We start from the raw sequence: 19,600 nt of genomic DNA on the forward strand, positions 1-19,600 counted from the left end.
ATGATTTGGGCTGAAATTGTCGATCTTATCTGGCAACACTGAACGCCTCGGCGCCACTCTGCGCACTTCAAAGGACGGGGCGGCTATTCGGCTGCGGTCAGTTTAACCGCTGCGGTCAGCGCGGACATTTTTGTTTCTAAACAACCGCGTCGGACCTCGTGGCAGCGGCGAAGATTGCATGGATTTCTCAAAAGGAGTGGAACGAGAAGAGGTACTAACTACGCCAACGTTATTTAGCTACGGAACGAATAACTAACTTCGCTAACGTCATTTACGTCATGTAGCTACACAGAGGAGGACTTAACTTCGCTAACGTCATGTAGCTACAAAGTTAAGGACTAACTTCGCTAACGTCATGTAGCTACAAAGAGGACTAACTTCGCTAACGTCATGTAGCTACAAAGAGGACTAACTTCGCTAACGTCATGTAGCTAAAAAGAGGAGGACTAACTTCGCAAACATCATGTAGCTACAAAGAGGAGGACTAACTTCGCTAACGTCATGTAGCTACAAAGAGGAGGACTAACTTCGCTAACGTCATGTAGCTACAAAGAGGACTAACTTCGCTAACGTCATGTAGCTACAAAGAGGAGGACTAACTTCGCTCACGTCATGTAGCTAAAAAGAGGAGGACTAACTTCGCAAACATCATATAGCTACAAAGAGGAGGACTAATTTCGCTAACGTCATGTAGCTACAAAGAGGAGGACTAACTTCGCTCACGTCATGTGGCTACAAAGAGGAGGAAGTGCGTGATGTAAAAGACGTCCTTTAATTAGACGTTTGATGATAAAATCCTTTCATCTGATTAGATTAAAATTGATTCGGTGGGATTATACTGTTCACAAACAGTCCAAGCAATGGACAGCTGCATACTCGTTTGACAGACAAGTGATCTATCTGCAGTCGACTACCACCAAACTTCTGAAGCTGGTCTTAACTAGACCTTCTACCATCTGTGGAGAGGACCTTTCAGAGATAAAGACAATGGAGCTCATATTTCCATTGAAAGATTTATGAAACTGGGGAATGCACCTAACAAGAGAGGCCCATGGACTATGTCGACAAATAAAGTAAGTGCTGTGTGTTTGTGTGTGTGTGTGTGTGTGTGTGTGTGTGTGTGTCTGTATATATATATATATATATATATATATATATATATATAGACACACACACACACATACATACTATTTTGCTCTGATGATACCATTATTCCTTTCTTCATCCTGGTGCGCCGTCGCCAGACGCTCATTCTGTATAGGCCACTTTTGGGCATTTTGTTGGAGCGAATAAGCTGTTTTCTACTGGTGCGCTGACACCCAGATTTCCCTCTTTTCCCCTAATCGTGGTGCGCCGACGCCAGACCCATTGTGTATGGCTATGGGTTTGTGTGTAATCTGTTTTCTACTGATGTGCTGACACAAAGTTCTCTCTCTCTCTCTCTCTCTCTCTCTCTCTCTCTCTCTCTCTCTCTCTCTCTGCCAAACTGATGTAGACTATAGTTTATGTATTCTTGCATGATGTGGACACATCCATATGCCACACTGATGGGTCACCGCCTTCCCAGGCAAATATTTCACCACACGTTGCTGCTTAAACTGGCAATTGTGGGAGTCATCAGTCACATGGGATAAAATGTGTGTTGTAATATAAATAACGTGATACTACTTGAGTGTTATGAAACAGCGCTGTTGGTTAGAATATACCCATGTTTCAGGATAAAATCTATAGATTAAGAGACTCCGGTAACTTGGGCCTAATGGGGAGTGAAAGACAGATATTGCATGAACCCAGTGGCATGGCAGAACTTTTCAGCCAGTGTGTAGGCAAGACATGCTCTAGTTTTCCTTCCCATTATCCAAACTTTAAGTTCACCGCACATACTGTGTGTGGGCAGGTATGGACTGACGGCACAGTGCTTTGTCTCCGGCAGGCAGCCTGAAGGCCAGGCAGCTGTTCTGAACTCTCTATACAAACTTGGACAGACAACATGAAATTTCATCTGACCTGAAAAGAGGCCAGTACACTCTGTTCCTGGTTATTATCATATCCGTGCATGTAACAAAGGTGCATATACGTGACTCAGGACTAACCCCCCCCACCTGACCATCGACATTTCATTGTACAATGTATAGTGACAAGAAACGTTTTTCTATTTTTTCACTCTTACTTTAACGGCAACGACAAAAGCGTCTGCTAAATGTAAATAAAAGCAACTTTTTCTATACAATAAAATATACACATTATGTTTGTATACTCCCCTCAGGCTCGGCACAATGCATTATGAGCTTCTTTCTCTGCTTGATCCATCTCTCAAGTGGAAAACTATTGAGAGCCTGTGTGTTGACGTCGATCCAGCTGTGTGGAGACACTGGTATGAAAAATGCTCCCTGTAACATGAAAGTGTTAAGTTTGAAATCTCCCAGTGAGGCTGGTCTGTGACGTCATTGCTGTCCCTTGTGAGGGCCAGTTGCTGCACTTTGGGTTGAAACATGAGGGGAGATAAGGTGAGGAAAACGGCAAAGCAGCAGAGAAATAAATTGTCATTATAGCAGCTGCTGACAATAAGACTGCCAAGTCATTTTTAGCTGACAAGTGTATTGGTGGTTGGCGGTCATGGCGCACTGTCTTGGGACTGTGACAGTGATGTATTGTGTACCCATCAGTCTGTGTGTTCATTTGCTACAAACAATGGCGAAGCGGCAGCCCACTGGTGTGTTTCGTTTAGTTGTTTGCAGTTTAGTTACAGACTTTGGAGAACGTGTATCCGCAGGCTGCTTTCTATCAACTTTATGATGACTTTGAAAAGTATATCATCTTTATCACTTGCTAGTTAGTTTGTTAGCTGTAACTATGCTTAATGACATGTCCTTTTTCCCATTTCATATATATAGTGATTAAGAATTCAAGAATCTGCTCTGACATCATTACTTTTTATGACAAATGGGCCTCTGGCAACAATGCCCAAAGTCGCTGAACAGCTATCATTGAGACCGAGTTTGAGTGTCATGATGATTTTGTGATGCTCTTAGTTGTCCAGCTCCAATGGATGTTAATTGTAAAGGCGACATTCAAAGTGACTCATGCCCATAATGACTATAATTATAGACCACAAAACCCCCCACAGGTAAGGAGTGTGCCCTTTCCACAGATTAGAGTTTGCTATTCAAAAATGATTAAAGAATATGAATGTGATAAAGTGCAGAGATGAGACAGCGGTGTCAAAGAGGAGCGGAGGCTCCTACGAAAAGCTCCTTTAGAGGCAACCAAGCATTTAACTCCTATATGCCGGGCAAAAGTTTGTGTTTGACTTGAGATACCCTTGGAAGTCTAATGCAAGTTTTAAACAACACACGCCGACATCTTCTGCACATGTCTTGGCTGCATGAAAAAGATTGTCCTTGCTGTCAGGCGTTGATTAGCCATGCAGCGTGTTATGGACATGGCTGTCTCTGTGTCTCGGTGGGAGGTCGGCAGGACTTGATGGATGTCTCTCTTTTGAGATTGCACAGCACCGCGGAGAGGGAGGAGGACCTGGCCCCTGTTATCTATGCATGCTGTGTTCCTTTCTGCTCGGCCTAAAATGGAGCAGGACCTCCCTCCACAGCACGACTCCATCATTTCTGGATAGAGCCAAGGAGTGCATAAAAGAGAATAAGAAAAAGCACCTTCCATTTCTGATCCCAAAGCACCTTTTAAGCAAAAAAATCCACTTAGAACTTGCATAAGTAGGGAGGGAGAAATCCCTTGATTTTCCACACAAGCATATCATTTGAGGATTATCTTCTCAGTACATCACTGTGGGAAGCCTATGTCACAGACTCTAGGTACCCTGAAAATGCATGTGCAAGCATGGTAAAACAGACAAATGCACACATACACTAGCATGCATTCATTTACAGCAACACAAAAGCACCTAGAGACCCTTTTTGTACACACACAAACTCGTTTTCTTTCCCACAAGCTCAATAAGACTGCAGGACAGTGAGTCCTATTAGATGTGAGATAACAAAGATGGGAAGGGCTCATTGAGGAGGAAGAAACACGCTCTTGCTCCCTCTCTCTCTGCATATTCCTTCACGATTCTGGCAAGACCGCCGGGAGATTGATGTGTCTGTCTTTTTCATACCTTCTGTGACTGCTCAGTGAGGCGCCGGGCCGAAACTAGCCAAATTCCTAAATGATGAATGTACACTACTGGGTCCACTGGGAGAAGAAACAAATCTCATATCAGCCGAGAGAGGAGGTTGATATTGAAAATCATCTGGAATTTTGCCTGCCACGATATTGGAAATCTTTATTCTAATTGCATGAATGAATTGAATATGCTGTTCTGATAAATCCTCGGTGCCACAAAGGGAATTGCATAAATGAAGCATCACAGATTTGTGTCTCTCTCCCCATAAGTCATTTTCAAACTCGCCTTGTGCTGCTGTTGATTGCTTGTTTACTCAAGCAAAAACTGTTCACAATGTTAACATTTCATATAAATGTAACTCTGACAAGATCTTCCACCAACATATTACAACATATCACATTGTCATGGGAAGAAACATTTTTCAAAAATATCAGTTACAACATCAAGGAATGGGAGACAGCATGTCAGTATAGAAAAGCATTTTTATTTCTCATAAGGCTGTCCTGTAATGTACTTATATCTACTGGGGGGGTAACTGTATGTTTCTCCATGGTGACTATATTTTCTCACTGTCATTTTGAATAAATCATCTCTCTCTGGCGTGTGAGAGGGAGATCTACACAGGAAACACAGTCAAGCAGTCACATATGACCACTTTCCACAACAGAAATAGACACTAACTGTCCCATTATGATCCGAGTTTTTCTGCTGCTGTCCTATGTCCCGACTGTATCTGGGTGGAAATCTCAGGGCTTGCTGTTTAGTGCTGCTTGCGTTTTTGAGGCAGTTCTATACAGTGTTTTCCTCATCTTTACAGAAACTACAAGCATTTTCTGGCTTAACGAAGGACATTGCTGAATGACAAAAGTGACAAATACTTATTTTTTATCAATCTGTTGTGCTTTTCCCAAAGCAAGCATATACTGCAAATCGGTCCTATACACACCGTATTGGGACAACCGCCCTCTGGATAAGCATGTTCAGTGGCTGAACAATAGTCCACCATGGGGCTCAAGCTCCTAATAGAGTCTTAAATATATTTTCAGCTTCTTGGATCTGTCATCTTATATGTGATGTATTTATATATGTATATATACACAAATTATCTTACATACAAAGGAAAGAAGTGCTCATGAATTTACATTGGGCATGCCCACGACTAAAAGTCAAAATGTCCATTGTGAAGGATGAAGGTGAGGTCGCGAGGACCCCAAAGCCTTTCAAAGATTCTTCATTAACTCAATATAGGCTGCAAGTGGTGTCCGTCACTGACGACGCAGTGTTTTTCAACCAAACCAGTGTTTTCATAGCGAGGCCGTCCAGCTGTGGTAGGGAGTCAAACACAAATACCTTCCACACAGAAATAAAAGGATATCAAGGTGATTTACCCTTTGCCTTCAGTTCTGGGGACCCCATATGTTCAGGTCCATGTAAGCTCCTAAAATGGTTTAACTTGAGTCAGGGTGAATGTCTTCAAATAATGTTTTTACAACCTCTAAATAACCCCTGCTAAGCTGTTTCAGTTTTTGAGGGGGAGACCGAGTGAGGGGAAACAGAGAGAGAGAGAGAGAGAGAGACAGAGAAGGAGAGAGAGAGAGAGAGAGAGAGTAGGTCGGAAACTGGCCACAGCTGTGTGGAAGAGGAGAGTCACCAACATGGGGCTCATTGATCAAACAGGAGATTAGTCTGGTTTCAAATCCTTGGCACCACACGAGCAAAGCTGTTTTATCTGGGTGGATATCCTTTCTGTGGTCCCAGGTAATCCAGTCAGTAGACGTGGATGTAATAGTTTTAGTCCATTCGGAAGGAAGAGAAAGGGTGGATGAAGGGAAGAGCCTGGCACGCAGCCCTGCAATGGGAGCTCTCTGTTAGGTCCTGGGATGAATCTGCAACACAGAGGAGGAAGAGGAGAGGAGAGAAAACACACATACACTTAGATAGAACAAAGACATACAAGTGTGCGAGGATTAGACCCAGAGGAATTGCTGCGTTCGCGTGTTTCAAAAACAAGGGGAGTCTTTTGAACTGTGGAGGCTGTGTAGAGCCCCGTCTCACCTCCTGGTTCCCGCTGCTACGGAAAACAGACAGCTTAAATGCGAATAGCAGTGGCACCGGAATTGGGTGTGTATTTGGCATTTATAGGTACCAGAATATATACCAGGAGAGCTCTTTGTAGAAGAAAACCACAGTGATGTTTCCATGCTGTGTATGTGTGAGTCTCAGATTGTTATTTTTTACTGTATCTCAGACCGTTTTAGCCATGTCCCTGCCACCCCACTCTCCCTCATTTGCACCTTCAAACCAAGCCAGCCAATCACAACTGAAGAGTTTCCTCCAATACGAGAAAATGACTTTGGCTTTGCTAAATGGGATCAGGGCTCCCACTCTGTGACTGTGACCTGGACACATTTCAGTGGTACATTGTGCAACCTTGAGACTGCTATTGAATGTCCTGCTTTGAGGATATTCTGCTCAACCTGAATAAAAAACGGTGTGCATGATGTCTACAACAGCTGACTTCATTTTCCTTCCTCTTGTAACAGTCCATGCTGCAAAATCATGTAATTGATTTACAAAATACTGCTTAGCTTTCATCACATTATCCAGTTTTCTTCCTGCTTAAATATTTTACAGTGAATAAATCTGAAGTTCCCTGAACAACGTGGGGCCAATTAGAAATCCCATAATCCTGTTCAACTAAGAAATACAGCCATGACATTTCCAACAGGCTTGGCAGGTGGTAGCCAGGTGTGTGGATTTGATTGTCAAGTGTGCTGCTTTGGGACTCTGTGAGCTGTAGAACATGACAAATCTCAGAGCTCCAATTTGTTGGACATTCTGCCAAGAGAGCCACATCATTTTATTGACCATTTTCTGCGGGTAGAATTATGTGCACCTGTAATCACCTACTATACTTTGTGTGTTATTTTGAGATTATTCAGGGAACAATGAGCGAAGCAGGAGATTTAAGAAATTGAATTTCAAGATTATCCGATATTACTATATTAATCCCGATAATCATCAATATATGCTTTAAACTATTTTAAAATGGCACTAAAACAATCTTGTATCACTTGACCTTACATTGAAGACATTAATACCGTAACTCCTCTAATATTGGCCTGTATTCTATTCCCGGCCAGGTCTCTAACATTGGCCGGTCTGGCTGTCGGCGGAGGTAAATAGCGGCCGGTCTCTATTGGAGGCCGGGGCTATTATTAGAACCAACGTTTTTCTGGGCAGGCCTCAACATTATGCTTGTGATAGTAACATGCAAATACCACAGGGGCGCGATGTTTGCTAACGAATCCAAGCCATAGCTACGGCAGGGCTCTCAAGTTTTTAACTTAGTTTAGCGTGAGATTTTGGCTGAAGGTACGTGTCCACAGGCAGTGTTATTTCCATGCTTCCCACTCATTGTCTATATCAGAGGATTCACGGTATGTAAGAAGCCGTGCAATGCCTTCGGGTCGCGGCGAGTTTCCAGAGACGGAGCGCCGCCTCCCGCAAGCTCTTGAAAATCTTTTAAACTGACCGTTGTCGATCTGAAATAAAGACTGATTCAGCAACTGCATAGCTTATTTCTCGCATAAAATGTTTTCGGAAAGGAATTTCGGTGAACTATTTTCGTAAAATAAGACAAAGTTTCCAAACGAGCCGCCATGTTGGTGGTTTTGAAATCTGGAAGCAGACAGGCCACCAGTGAAAGCGTTTGTCCATGAAGTTGCAGCCATGAAGTTGCAGCCATGAAGTGTGCGCGTGATTGTATGAAGGAGAGCACCTGTCAATCATCCTCCTAGTGGCAGCCCACCAAGCGTGCAATACTGGCAAGGGGAGCGTCAACTAGTGTTTAAAAACGGCTAACGTTGGTAATATGGCAACTGCGGAGCCAAAGAGGAGACCTTTTCAATAAATGAACCCAGTATTTTATAGGTAGTTTCTATTGGTAGTTTTTCTCAAATAGAAATACAGACCTGTCTCTAATTCTGGCCTCGTTCCAATAAAGGCCTGGGCCGCGATGCGCTTGAGTTTCTTTTTTTCTACAATTCCTGTATTTTTAACTCTATTTTTCTAATTCGCCAATATCAACCTATTTTTACGTATAGTTTTTTTTGTTATCCTGATCTGTGATAAAATCCTATATTGTCACATCCCATCCCCATTTTAGCAAGTCATTCAGGTCATAAACCTGTTTCTTTGCCAATGGGGGTTGTACTGGTTTCACCATTTTAAATTAAATTCAATTAAGAATTTTCTAGGATCAAGGTCATTTGCAGCTCTGCCTTTTCTCCTTATTCAAGATGAGTATGTTTTCAGACCTGTTTGCGAGGAGGGCCGTTGGTTCATATCTCATAAACCTGTTAAACGATTTTACATTTGATGTCTTTGCAAAGTCCTTGTAATGGTCAAGGAACAGGTACTGCAATTTCACTATTTTCCCATGAACTTCTGCACTTACTTGAATTAAAAATGTGTCATCTAATTCCATTCCGATATAAATTGATTTATAAAGCACTAGGGGTGTTATATTATTTCTCGTCGCGTTAAAAATCCGTCTCGCGAGATTTGTGAGCTATACATAGCTGAGGTTTTACAGACAGCTGTTACTGACTGGGAGCTTAAAAACCCAACCACGGCATCGCTTATTGTTACCGACAATGCACGTAATATGGACGCGGCCGTGCGCGACGCGGGATTGAAGTCGCACATCTGTTTTGCGCACACTATAAATCTTGCAACCCAAGCTGGCCTCGGTGTTCCCCGCGTCGCTCGTTTACTCGGGCGGGTGAGACGTGTGACTGCTTTTTTTCATCGTAGTTCAGCGGCTACCGCAGTGAAAATGTCCAAGCAGAAATGGCTACAATTGCCATCACACAAGTTAATGACGGGCACGTTGGATATGCTGGCTCGTTACCTTGAGTAGCAAGCTGCCATAGCAGCATCACCAGCCCAGAGATAAGACAAAACTCCCGAAGCATTGATACGCTTGACAGCTGCGATGTCAGAGATGCTGAAGATGCTGTAGTTGCAGCATGTTGTTCATGACATACTTGGTCAGGCTCCGTTTGCACTATTTGTACTCTGTATTGACAAAGTAGAACTTTGATTTGGTTTTGCACATATTTACACTTGGGAAAATAAATATTTTATTTTATTTTAACTTTTATAAATTTTTGTTTCAGTTTAAATTTGTGAAAGAAGAAGTTTATTAAAAGATCATGCTTACATCATGCATGTAAAGAGTTATAATAAAATATTTCAAAATGCATGTGCAACTCTGTTAAATTAAAGTCTGTTAGTCCAGTCATATATTTTGTCATTGTAGTTTTCTTAAAATCTCGTCTCGTCTCGTTCTCGTGAACCCAATATCGTGTCTCGTCTCGTGAGCGGAGTGTATCGTCACACCCCTATAAAGCGCATTTAAAAACAGTTGCTTCAATTTTCCATGACAATTTGTATTATGATGTAGATGCAGATAGATATTTTTTAAACATTTCTATTACTAAAATAGCACATTTACAACATTGCACTTTTTTGCAAAGGAATGTGTGTACTTTGTGGGTCTATCTTGACGATACAGATGTTTTTTTTGTTGTAAAGAAAATTACAACAGTGCTGATGTATTCTCCCTTGCTGACTACATCATGACTATTTCGATAGTTGTAATGCAGATGTTCCTGTGAGCGCCCTTATCTGTACAGGTTTGGTCTGTCGCCCCCCCCCCCCATGATCTTTATACACACTAATCCTCCTGACTCATCTGTCCAGGTTTTGCACTTGTATCATCTACTGTACGACAACATATGAAAATGTCGGAGCAAAGAATGACCTGTCAGAACAAGAGCAGTAACAGGTTAGACATTCCGGCTCGCTCTCTATCTCAGATACAATCCACCAGAGGTTTGTTAGTGGGAGAAGAGAGGTTGTATGCAAATGCTATCATTTCAACCCAAGTGTGTGTGACTAGAAGTGCCCTCTGTTCTTTTTTTGTCCTCTGTCGCTTCAAATGAACAGTGCAGCAGGTAGCAGCGGATTTCTCAAGGATTTCCTGCCTATCCCATCTTTGCTGGCAACTAAGCCGGCTGCATTCTAATTTGCTGGCCGCATTAAATGCAATTTACTCAGACTTCAGTTAGTAAAAGCAGCCAAGGACAACTGCCTTAGCACAATAATTTAGTGCAATCGCAGCCTACCCTTTCCCCCACTCTTGTTTAGCGCTGAACAAATCAATCATGCCAGCTGAGAAACTTTCTACAAAACAGCACTAAAGAGCACCCTCTAAAAACAGAAGACTCCAGACAGCAAATTACATCAAGATCCATTTAATTTGACATTGACACTGAAAAAAGAATATGGGTATAAATTAATCAGTAGCACTCCTCCCCCTAAACCTGTATAAAATGTCTAGGGCATGACGATCTCACCATTGCAGCTCAGACTACATCTGCATCAGTTAATGACTTCATACTTAAAAACAAGATGAACGCCTGTTCATCATGTGTGTATGTTTTTCATCATGATGACCTGACTGAAGGAGAGGTGTTGTTCAAGCATGATGAAACAGATGATTTCTAGTTGAAGTAGAACTGCATGTGGCACGGCCGCTGTATTTTCAGTTCATTTTGATCAACTACATAGTGCAGTCTCCCGGTTTGACAAATTAGATGGTGATGTGTCTGCTGGCAGGTCACTTTTGCTCTGAAACTGTCTCACAGATGGGCTACATCCTGTCACAGAGTGCTATTCCTGCTTGAAAAAGTGCCCTCCGCTCCTTTTAATAAAGGACTCGTGGCTGCCTGAACAGCAACTAAATCATGTTGGACTAGTTGAATGGGACACTGTGAAGTGTGAACGAATCCCCTTGAGTTCGATGCTAAGCACTCACTAATCTGAACAATTACATATTCCATGGTAGAAATGCTGTGGCTTGATACAGCTAAAACCGCTACTCTACATGACTTATGTTGTAGTCTGAAATAACAAAAAAAAAAAACATTAAGATTCATTAAATGCCTGATGTGGGTTTTATGCAGACATTCTCGTCTCGATGACAAATTCATATCGAATCGAGCACAGTGAGTTTATCAAATGAGCATAATTCCTCTCACTATTCTCAAAAGCAGGAGATAAGAGCAGAATGGGAGAAAATGTTTTCATTACAGCCCACTCATTCTGCCTCTCTCTGTTAAGGTGTGTAATTGTTTGGAGGGAGGAGAATTGGATTGATCTATTTAGCGATTGGAGTGGTAGGGCCCTATATTAGCACGGTGCGGAAAACGTGGACGGAATTGCAGAATTTGACAATGAAAATGGAATCAACTGTAAAATGCGGAACACCAAAGAATTGGTCAAAATCTGGATACAATTTATACACATCGGTGTTTTCTCCAAGTGTTTGTCACCGCACCTAAAGCCTAATGCTCTGTGTATTGGTCTAGAGATGTTCCGTCCTTTCCGGTTTTCTTTTTTTTGGGGACGACAATACAGATTAGCGCCGCCTGCTTTTATGGAGACATTATGTCTCGCGCAAGCGCCGAACATACACTCAAGTCGGTAGTCGTGTGCGAGGCACTTTTTTGACCATGTTGGGGAGACGGGAGCCAACTGATCAGTCCGATTGCCTTTGCTGACGATGATCAGCCGTCGGCTACACACACACACACACACACAGTGATTGAAAACCTTTATTATAACGTTTCTCTGAGTTTTTTTTAAACTTAAGAATAACTCGACCCTCAATAATTCATGTGTTGAGCAGCTACAAGCAGAATCTCTCATCAGAAACGTTCAGAATTGAACTGATTAACAACTGAAAGTGAAACATAAATAGCGGCGAGTGGATAGACAGACACGCTGACACGGTAAAAGTCAGGGGGGGGACCATAAATGATTGCACATACATATTTATGCACATTTGTCTCTGAATGACAAGGGATTGGAATTAAAACTACTAGAACGTTTCTTCAATTACATTTCTCATAATTTCTTATTGATTTATTGAATTTTGAGTCATCAACTACATGATTTGACTCCATTTAATGAAGAGAATGCTCTTAAATTTGAAAACGGAATTAAGAAAAAATAAAACTGAAACATGGAATTTGAGAAAAAATATAATGGAATCTGGAAAAAATTGACTTTCACAAAACAAAGGGCCTGTCTGCTGCTACAGGACAAGCAATGAAGGGTTCCCTCTCTGAAAGACATGAAGAAAGAAAAGATGGCTGTCAGGCTCTGACTTCATTTGACTCGTACATTTTTATGCCATATTTTAAATAATTTTTAATGAAATTTGGCGATGAAATCTGTTTGCTGGGAAACGTGTGTGCAGTGCCTCATTGTGCTTCACTAACACTTTTAGTAGCAAAATGAAAACCTGCATGTGAAATAAAATGGCTGAGATTTAACAAACAAACAAACAGACAAAAAAGGCATGTTGTGTGCTTGCTGGCTTGTGACGGAACAAATACAAATGAGGCAATTTGGCTTGAGAGGCAGGTGAATGAGGAATGTTGATTAAAAAAAAAAGAGAGCAGAGTGCAGGATAAAAGGCCTTTTCATGTAGCCTGCAGGCTATGCTGTGTGCTGATAGCTGCTTCAACAAGACCCTCCGAGGGGGATCAGGATATCAAGTGGCCTCTGATAAGAAGCCACACAACAAAAAGGGAAGAGGGCCTGCCCGGGGGTCTGACGTACACACACAAACACAGACATATCAAACACATCAAACATGTGCCTTCATACACAACTACGAGCACACACAGAGAGGAGCAAGTAGCATGTCACAGATTAGTGACTAATGGGATTGGCAGCCCGGTGTAAGGCCCTGTAATCAAGCCCACACAGTGTCTGATAGCAAAAACAGGACATGGAACAAAGGAGGCAGTGAAAGGAAGAGTGACTGATCCTACCATTACACTGCTCACAGGCAGCAGGGTTCTGCTAAGGGATGGTCCTGGCTGTGTGTGTTTCAACAGTACACAGGAGTATGATGCTACAGTACATGCATGTTTACTAATCTACGTATTGGCCGATGTATTTTACTACACGTGCTGCCGTTTATATGAAAATGCAGCAGATTTCTTCTTTATTTATGCGTGCGCTGCCTGTACTGGGTGATAAATATTTACAGTGGGTGGCGGTGCGTTCAGTATTTGTGTCACGCCTGCCTAATCATGCACAGCATGTAAACACACACTTGATTATTTCGCACTGAGTATTTGGGTTAATGAGAAGTCATTGAACATGAGTTGGTCCCACTCCTACCGCCCGACACTCAAGTGCATTACAGTGATGTGAGAGAGACGGGAAAACAGAAAGAAAGAACAGCTTGAGAAAAAGACTAACCTTTACAGAAGCAAGAATGCAGCTCAATTTCTGTTGACCCATCCTCTGCATTTTGCTTCCGGAAGCTAAAAAGGGGAGTATGGCTGGGTGTTCTGCAAAGAGAGGGTCAAGAAAAAAAGGACACGTGTGTATTGGTAAGCAGCTTCCGGCCTAACCTTTTGGCCCTCTTCTTTTAAGGTTTTGATAATATTCGACCAAAGCCATTTCACTCATAGAAATGTGTTAATGCTCCTCCATTGGTGTGCAGAAATGTACATTATTGGTGAATTTAATCTTAAGAGATTAAAGAAGGTAATGATTTATGTAAAGACAATCATAATTTCAAGTTTACTTGCTTACTTAAGAATTATGCAAAGGACTGAATTGAGAATTAGAGATGCATTCTTTAGAGTGAATGAAGTACTACACGCCTTACCTTGACAGGATGGCAAGACCCCAACATTTTGGGCTTGTGGTGGTTGTGAAGGGGTCCCGTGAAAGCTATGTGTCTATCTGCTGACATGTAAATCTGCAGAAAAACCTTGGGAAGCCCTGTGTGGTCTAACCTTCACTGGCTGTTCCCTCTTTCCATATCGTCACATTTGTCTCTGCTTCTATTCAAACTCATTGTTACCAAGTACTGAGAGAATGCAGGGGGTTGCTGATTGCAAGCAGGTCAATTAAATGAATACAAATCGGGTGATCAACCTGTCACAGAGTGCCGGACTGCTGGCTTTGAGGACTTAACTCCCTTCATTATTTTTGCATGCCGCATTCAGAGTCAGTTTACAGAGCCGGAAGGCAGTGGAGAAGCAGAGTGGCAGTTAACTTTATCTCTGAGAGGAGTGTGGCCTGAGGCAGAGCCCACCTGTTTGTTTACTGACTGCTTTATGTTTGGTCTTTACTACTATGGACCCTTAGATAGGTTGCTTACACTGAACAGAGTCCACCTTGTAATACAAAGGGTACAGGTGTGCTGTGCTCTCTGAGTATTCTCTATACAGTGTGACGTCCTTTTAACCCCCAGGTTTGACACTGTTTGATTGTTATATGACGGAAGACTTATTAATTATTAAGCAGGCAGAAAGCTTTCCTAAATCATTTAATCAAAATATTCAAACACAGCGTATTGCTATTTCTAGTGATTTCTTCATTTCAAGTTAATGTAGGGAGGTTGACTAGTCAAGTGAAATCTGTCTGGTATTTGGGCGTAGAGTGTGTGAAAATATGTGCTGCTGTGCACATGTGGATGTGTGCAGGTGTATGTATTAGGGCTGCAACCACTGATCTATTCACTGGATTAATATTGATTGTAAAAATAGTAGGCAACACATTTGATCATTGATTATTTGGGTGCACGGCAAGTTTTGTGGCGACATCTCTGTGGGTGATGAATAAGAGAAAATAACGCTATCTCCTTTTGTTCTCTGGAGTAGGCATTTTGAAAAGTGTCAGCGGTAGAGACGAATAGTGGAGAAAAGGCCCAAGCTTACAGGTTCTAACTTAAAAACAAACATAACTGACAGAATCACCTCAGTTTGTCATGGATCAATGTAGTCGGTGCCCCGGGCCCCTGATAAATTTAAAACTAATGCTTGATAAAACTGAGTCTAAGATACATTGATGGACTTTTTGGAATATTTCATGCCATAATTCAGAGACAGACTACACTGAATCCCTTTATTTCTCCATAACTGAAACTTTGAGTATTATTGCTTCAAATATAATAACAATTATCATCTTTAGTAATAGAGCACTGTTCAAAGTGCTTTACAATTTTTCCTGGACTCTGCTGGAGCCACTGTCCCAGTTTTGGGGTTACAGCCCAGAGTGCTCCGATTACCTCCTGTACCTTGACTGATGCCTTTACTCTCCACATATTTTCTAGCTCCTCTTTCAGGCCTTGCTATATTTCAAGCTCCTCATGTTCTATATTCCTGATGTTGCTGTCACTTGGGATAGCTACATCTATCACTGCAGTCTTCTGTTGTTTGTCCACCACCACAATGTCTGGTGAGCCATCACCAGTTTGTCAGTTGAGGTCTGGAAGTCCCGCAGGATCTTAGCTTGGTCATTCTCAACCACCTTTGGAGGTTTCTTCACAGGTTCACAGCCCAACTGTGTTCTTGATGAAGGCTGTAAGTTATGTGGAATGTATTCATGCGTGTCATATAAGGATGTCCCGATCCGATATTTGGACCGCCGATATTAGCAAAAAATGCATATCGATATCGGATCGGCCTGCACGGGAAAATCCTGATCCGGACTCCCAATCCGGATCCATTCCAGTTTTTTTCAGTTTTTCCCCAAAATCCGGTCCACGTTTTCCAGCACACCTAGCGCACACCTCGCGACCTGTCCAGCATCCCCTAAACAACAACAAGACGGACTTGTCTGTGCATGTCCCACTAGGAATTTAAAGTTATCGATAAAAATGTCAGCTGTGTGGGATTACTTTACTCTAACAGACGACGATGATATCGGGGGGTTTAGTTCAGGAGGTAGAGCGGGTTGGCTGGTAACCGCAAGATCGCCGGTTCATTCCCCGGCTCCTCCTAGCTGAGCACCTGGTGTCCCTGAGCAAGACACCTCACCCTAATTGCTCCTGACGAGCTGGCTGTCGCCCTGCGTGGTTGACTCCGCCGTCGGTGTGTGAATGTGTGTATGAATGGGTGAATGTCAGTCATTGCTGTAAAGCGCTTTGGACAAAAGCGCTATATAAATGAGGCCATTTTACAACGTTTGTGTGTGGTTAATTGACTATTTATTTTCTACTCAGGTTTTCTGTGGGTTTTGCTTTTTTTTTATACAGTTTACAATATTTGCACTGATGGCTTTTTAAGCCTTGGTTTACACTCTTGTTGTTCAAGAGCAGAGCACTGATGCCAATTCAGTTTGTGTGGTTAATTGACTATTTATTATTTTGTCTATTTTGTGTTTATTTAACCCTGTTAAGAATAAACAGGTCGGCTTCTCATTACCAACCATTGTGGATTATTCAAACTAACCTAATTAAGTTGGCTAGTTGTTCTTAAGAGTAAAACCCTTTTCAACATGAGTCTGACAACGAAATAAGTAAATATCTTTAATCTTTAATACATGCTTGGATCGGCCGGTATCGGTATCGGCCGATACTAAAAGCTACAATATCGGAATCGGATCGGAAGTGCAAAAAGCTGGATCGGGACATCCCTAGTGTCATGGGCTTTCTTGTAATCAATCCAGGCTGTGCGCAGGTTGGTCTGTCTGCTCTTACAGTCTCAAGTGACTGCTTTGTCAAGCAGAAGCTGGTGTTTGGCTCCTCTGATGTTGCACCCAACTCTTTTCTGGGCCCTACTCATGTATTGATCCATGTGCCTACTCATCTTAGCTGCAATGGTGCCTGACAGGTACTTCCATGCTGTGCAGAGGCAGATTATTGGCCAGTAGTTAAAAGGAATTGCTCCCTTCTGGGGGTTCTTCATGATTAGGACTGTCCGGCCTTGGGTTAACCACTCTGGGTGGATCCCATCCATCAGCAGCTGGTTCATTTGTGCTGCCAGGCGTTCATGGAGTGCAGTTAGTTTTTTTTAGCCAATAGGGGTGGATCATATCAGGGCCTGGTGCTGTCCAGCTCGTCATACATGACACCCTTTCTTGGTATCTGCCATTGTGATGGTTACTGGGTCTTGTTCTGGGCGCTTGCTGTGGTCTGCTCTCAGATCCAATAGCCTTTGAGCACTGGTGTTGTGTGTTGCCTTCATCTCCCATATGTGTATCCGGTATTGTAAAGTCTGTTTGTATATGTGTATATATATATATATTTTTATTTACAGCACTTTACAAGACTATCCAAAATCCTGCTATTCCCCCGATCAATATTCAAAGTAATTATCGACATATTAATTGATTTATCAAAATCGTCATTATAGTTGCAGCCCTAGTGTGTATGTCTGGGTTATATGTGCATATAGAACAACCATCTGAATGTATTATTGATGTACGTGTGCAGGTCTGTGCATGCGTGGGAGGTCTCACTCTTGTAGTCTTGATTTTGTTCCCAGAAGAGCACATCCATCCAGAGTTGTCAGGCAGAGTCTTACACTCTTCTCCCTCCAGACATGGTTCCATCTCACACCACCATTTCCCAATGACAATGGATGCTGGGGAAGGTGAGCACAGATACATAATACAGCAGGTTAGTAAGACATATTAGACATATCTGCATACACATTGATGTATGTATGCACACAGAGATTCCAATACAAATATTGATGTTACTAATAAATGGAGGAGAAAGGAAGTGAAAGAAGAAAATAATATACTTACAAATAAGAAAATAGTTGAAACTGAACTTTGCAACTTGTATTAGAAGGAAAATAAATAATAATAGCAACAATTCACAACATAAGGTAGGTAGAGTTTAAAGATTCATCACAAAAAGTTGCAGATGCAGAAACCGCCTACGCTTACATATGTTGTGTAGCTTACCTATTTTGTGTAGCTGACCTATTCTATTATTCTATTATGAGCAATTCCAGCCGAGACTCTAAATGGATCTTTTCCCTCCTCTTTGGCCTCAGAGCGATTGTATCGTTGCTGCATGGGTACTTTTGCTGTCGACAATAATGTCTTGTACCAACAGAAATTAATCATTTGTTTTGTTTTGATATAGCTACATTGCATGTAGGGGAGCAATCTTATTTTTAATCAAAACTAATTGCCTCTCATTAACATCAACTGAAATCTTCCTCCAGCTATCTGACAAAAACAAATTTGTTCTCATCTTCTCATAAAGATCTCCCTCCCCCCTATCCTCATTCTGTGTGTGTGTCTGTGTGTGTGTGTGTGTGTGTGTGTGTGTGTGTGTGTGTGTGTGTGTGTGTGTGTGTGTTTCTAAAAATAAATACAGGTGTTAGATGATGGTGAAAAACCCCTTTCGTGATGTGTGAGTCCATATGTTCAGTTAATCACATGAGGAAAACATGCTTTCCTGCTCTTCCACGCTCGTATGTGATGTATTTGAAATGAACGACTGCTGTAACAGAATTTTATCGAGCCAGTTAAAAAGCACTTTTCTAGTGTTTTATTCTTTTTGTTAAATCCAGACATCTTGCAGTGGGAACCTCTCTTTGAATAAAATCATAGCGCACAAATCTAAACCATTTTTTTAATGTCAAGTTCTGATTCATTTATTAACCATGACGTGGGAAGAACTTATTTTGTTTTTCACACTCCTCCATATGAGGTTTCTGACAGCAACGTGAAAAGCTCAAAGCAGTGTTACGGATGATAAATCATCTTTTACCCCAAACAGAATTTTTCCCAGCATATTCTGTATGTTTCCTGTTAACATCACAAGTATATGGAGGTGATATGTCTGGGTGAATGCAATTAGTTAAATAATTTCATTCATTTCTATTTGCAAATCCATCTTTTGGACCATTTGGAAAAATATCTTTTCCCCTCCAGCCAGTGTTGCCAAGGTTACAGGCCAACTACCAATTGAGGGTATGAGCAACATGCCGTTTCCAACTGATGAAAGACGATGGTTAGAGCAGTCCCTCAAAGCACAGAGTGTGCTGCAGTTCTATGTGAACAGACCCCCCCCCCCCCCCCCCCCCCCCCCCCCCCACACACACACACACACACACACACACACACACACACACACACACACACACACACAGAGTATATGAATCTTTCATTGAGAAAGCACAAGTGATTGTGAATCAGTTTCACCTGCTTTGGTGGAAATGAAAGTATCAACAGGTCCAATTGAGAGGCAAAAGCAAGACAGACCCTAAAAAGGGAATGGTTTTGCATGTGACAGTGACAGTTGCTCTCTCCGTATCCTTCCTGACTGATTCTTCTAGGTTTGTGTTCTGCTAGTGTCCGAAGTCATTACTTGTAGCATGAGGCGCTACCTGCACAGCCAGTCCAGCTCCTCCAGGATGGTACATCCATACATGGGGTCACAAGAAGGTTTTTGAATTTTAAGAATCAGAATTGTTTTTGGTGTATGTACATTTCCTCATTTCTACAAATACCCAACATTTAGTGTGGATCCTATTCACTGTTTTATATATGAGACGCCTGGTATTTAATCAGTTCCACCGAGTGACTATGATGTGCCAACAGCGCCACTCTGTTCCA

At 42.0% G+C, this 19,600-nt stretch overlaps 1 protein-coding gene across 2 annotated transcripts in view; it reads right to left on the reverse strand.

The window, feature by feature from the left end:
• Nucleotides 1–5,711: 5,711 nt before the first annotated feature.
• tafa1b (TAFA chemokine like family member 1b) overlaps nt 5,712–19,600 on the reverse strand; it is a 111,299-nt gene continuing 97,410 nt past the window's right edge. The window contains exons 4-6 of one of the 2 annotated variants that reach the window (XR_014597898.1): nt 17,483–17,607; nt 13,487–13,578; nt 5,712–6,024 (exon numbers count right to left, since the gene is read on the reverse strand). Coding sequence is in view for 1 of the 2 variants with exons in the window: in XM_084020365.1 (XP_083876491.1) it covers nt 6,007–6,024; nt 17,483–17,607 (143 nt within the window). In the remaining variant the exon portion in view is untranslated. The remainder of the gene's footprint in view (nt 6,025–13,486; nt 13,579–17,482; nt 17,608–19,600) is intronic. The other variant, XM_084020365.1, reaches the window with a different exon arrangement.

The sequence above is a fragment of the Eutrigla gurnardus genome (assembly GCF_963514095.1).
Source record: "Eutrigla gurnardus genome assembly, chromosome: 2".
Taxonomy (NCBI): Eukaryota; Metazoa; Chordata; class Actinopteri; order Perciformes; family Triglidae; genus Eutrigla; species Eutrigla gurnardus.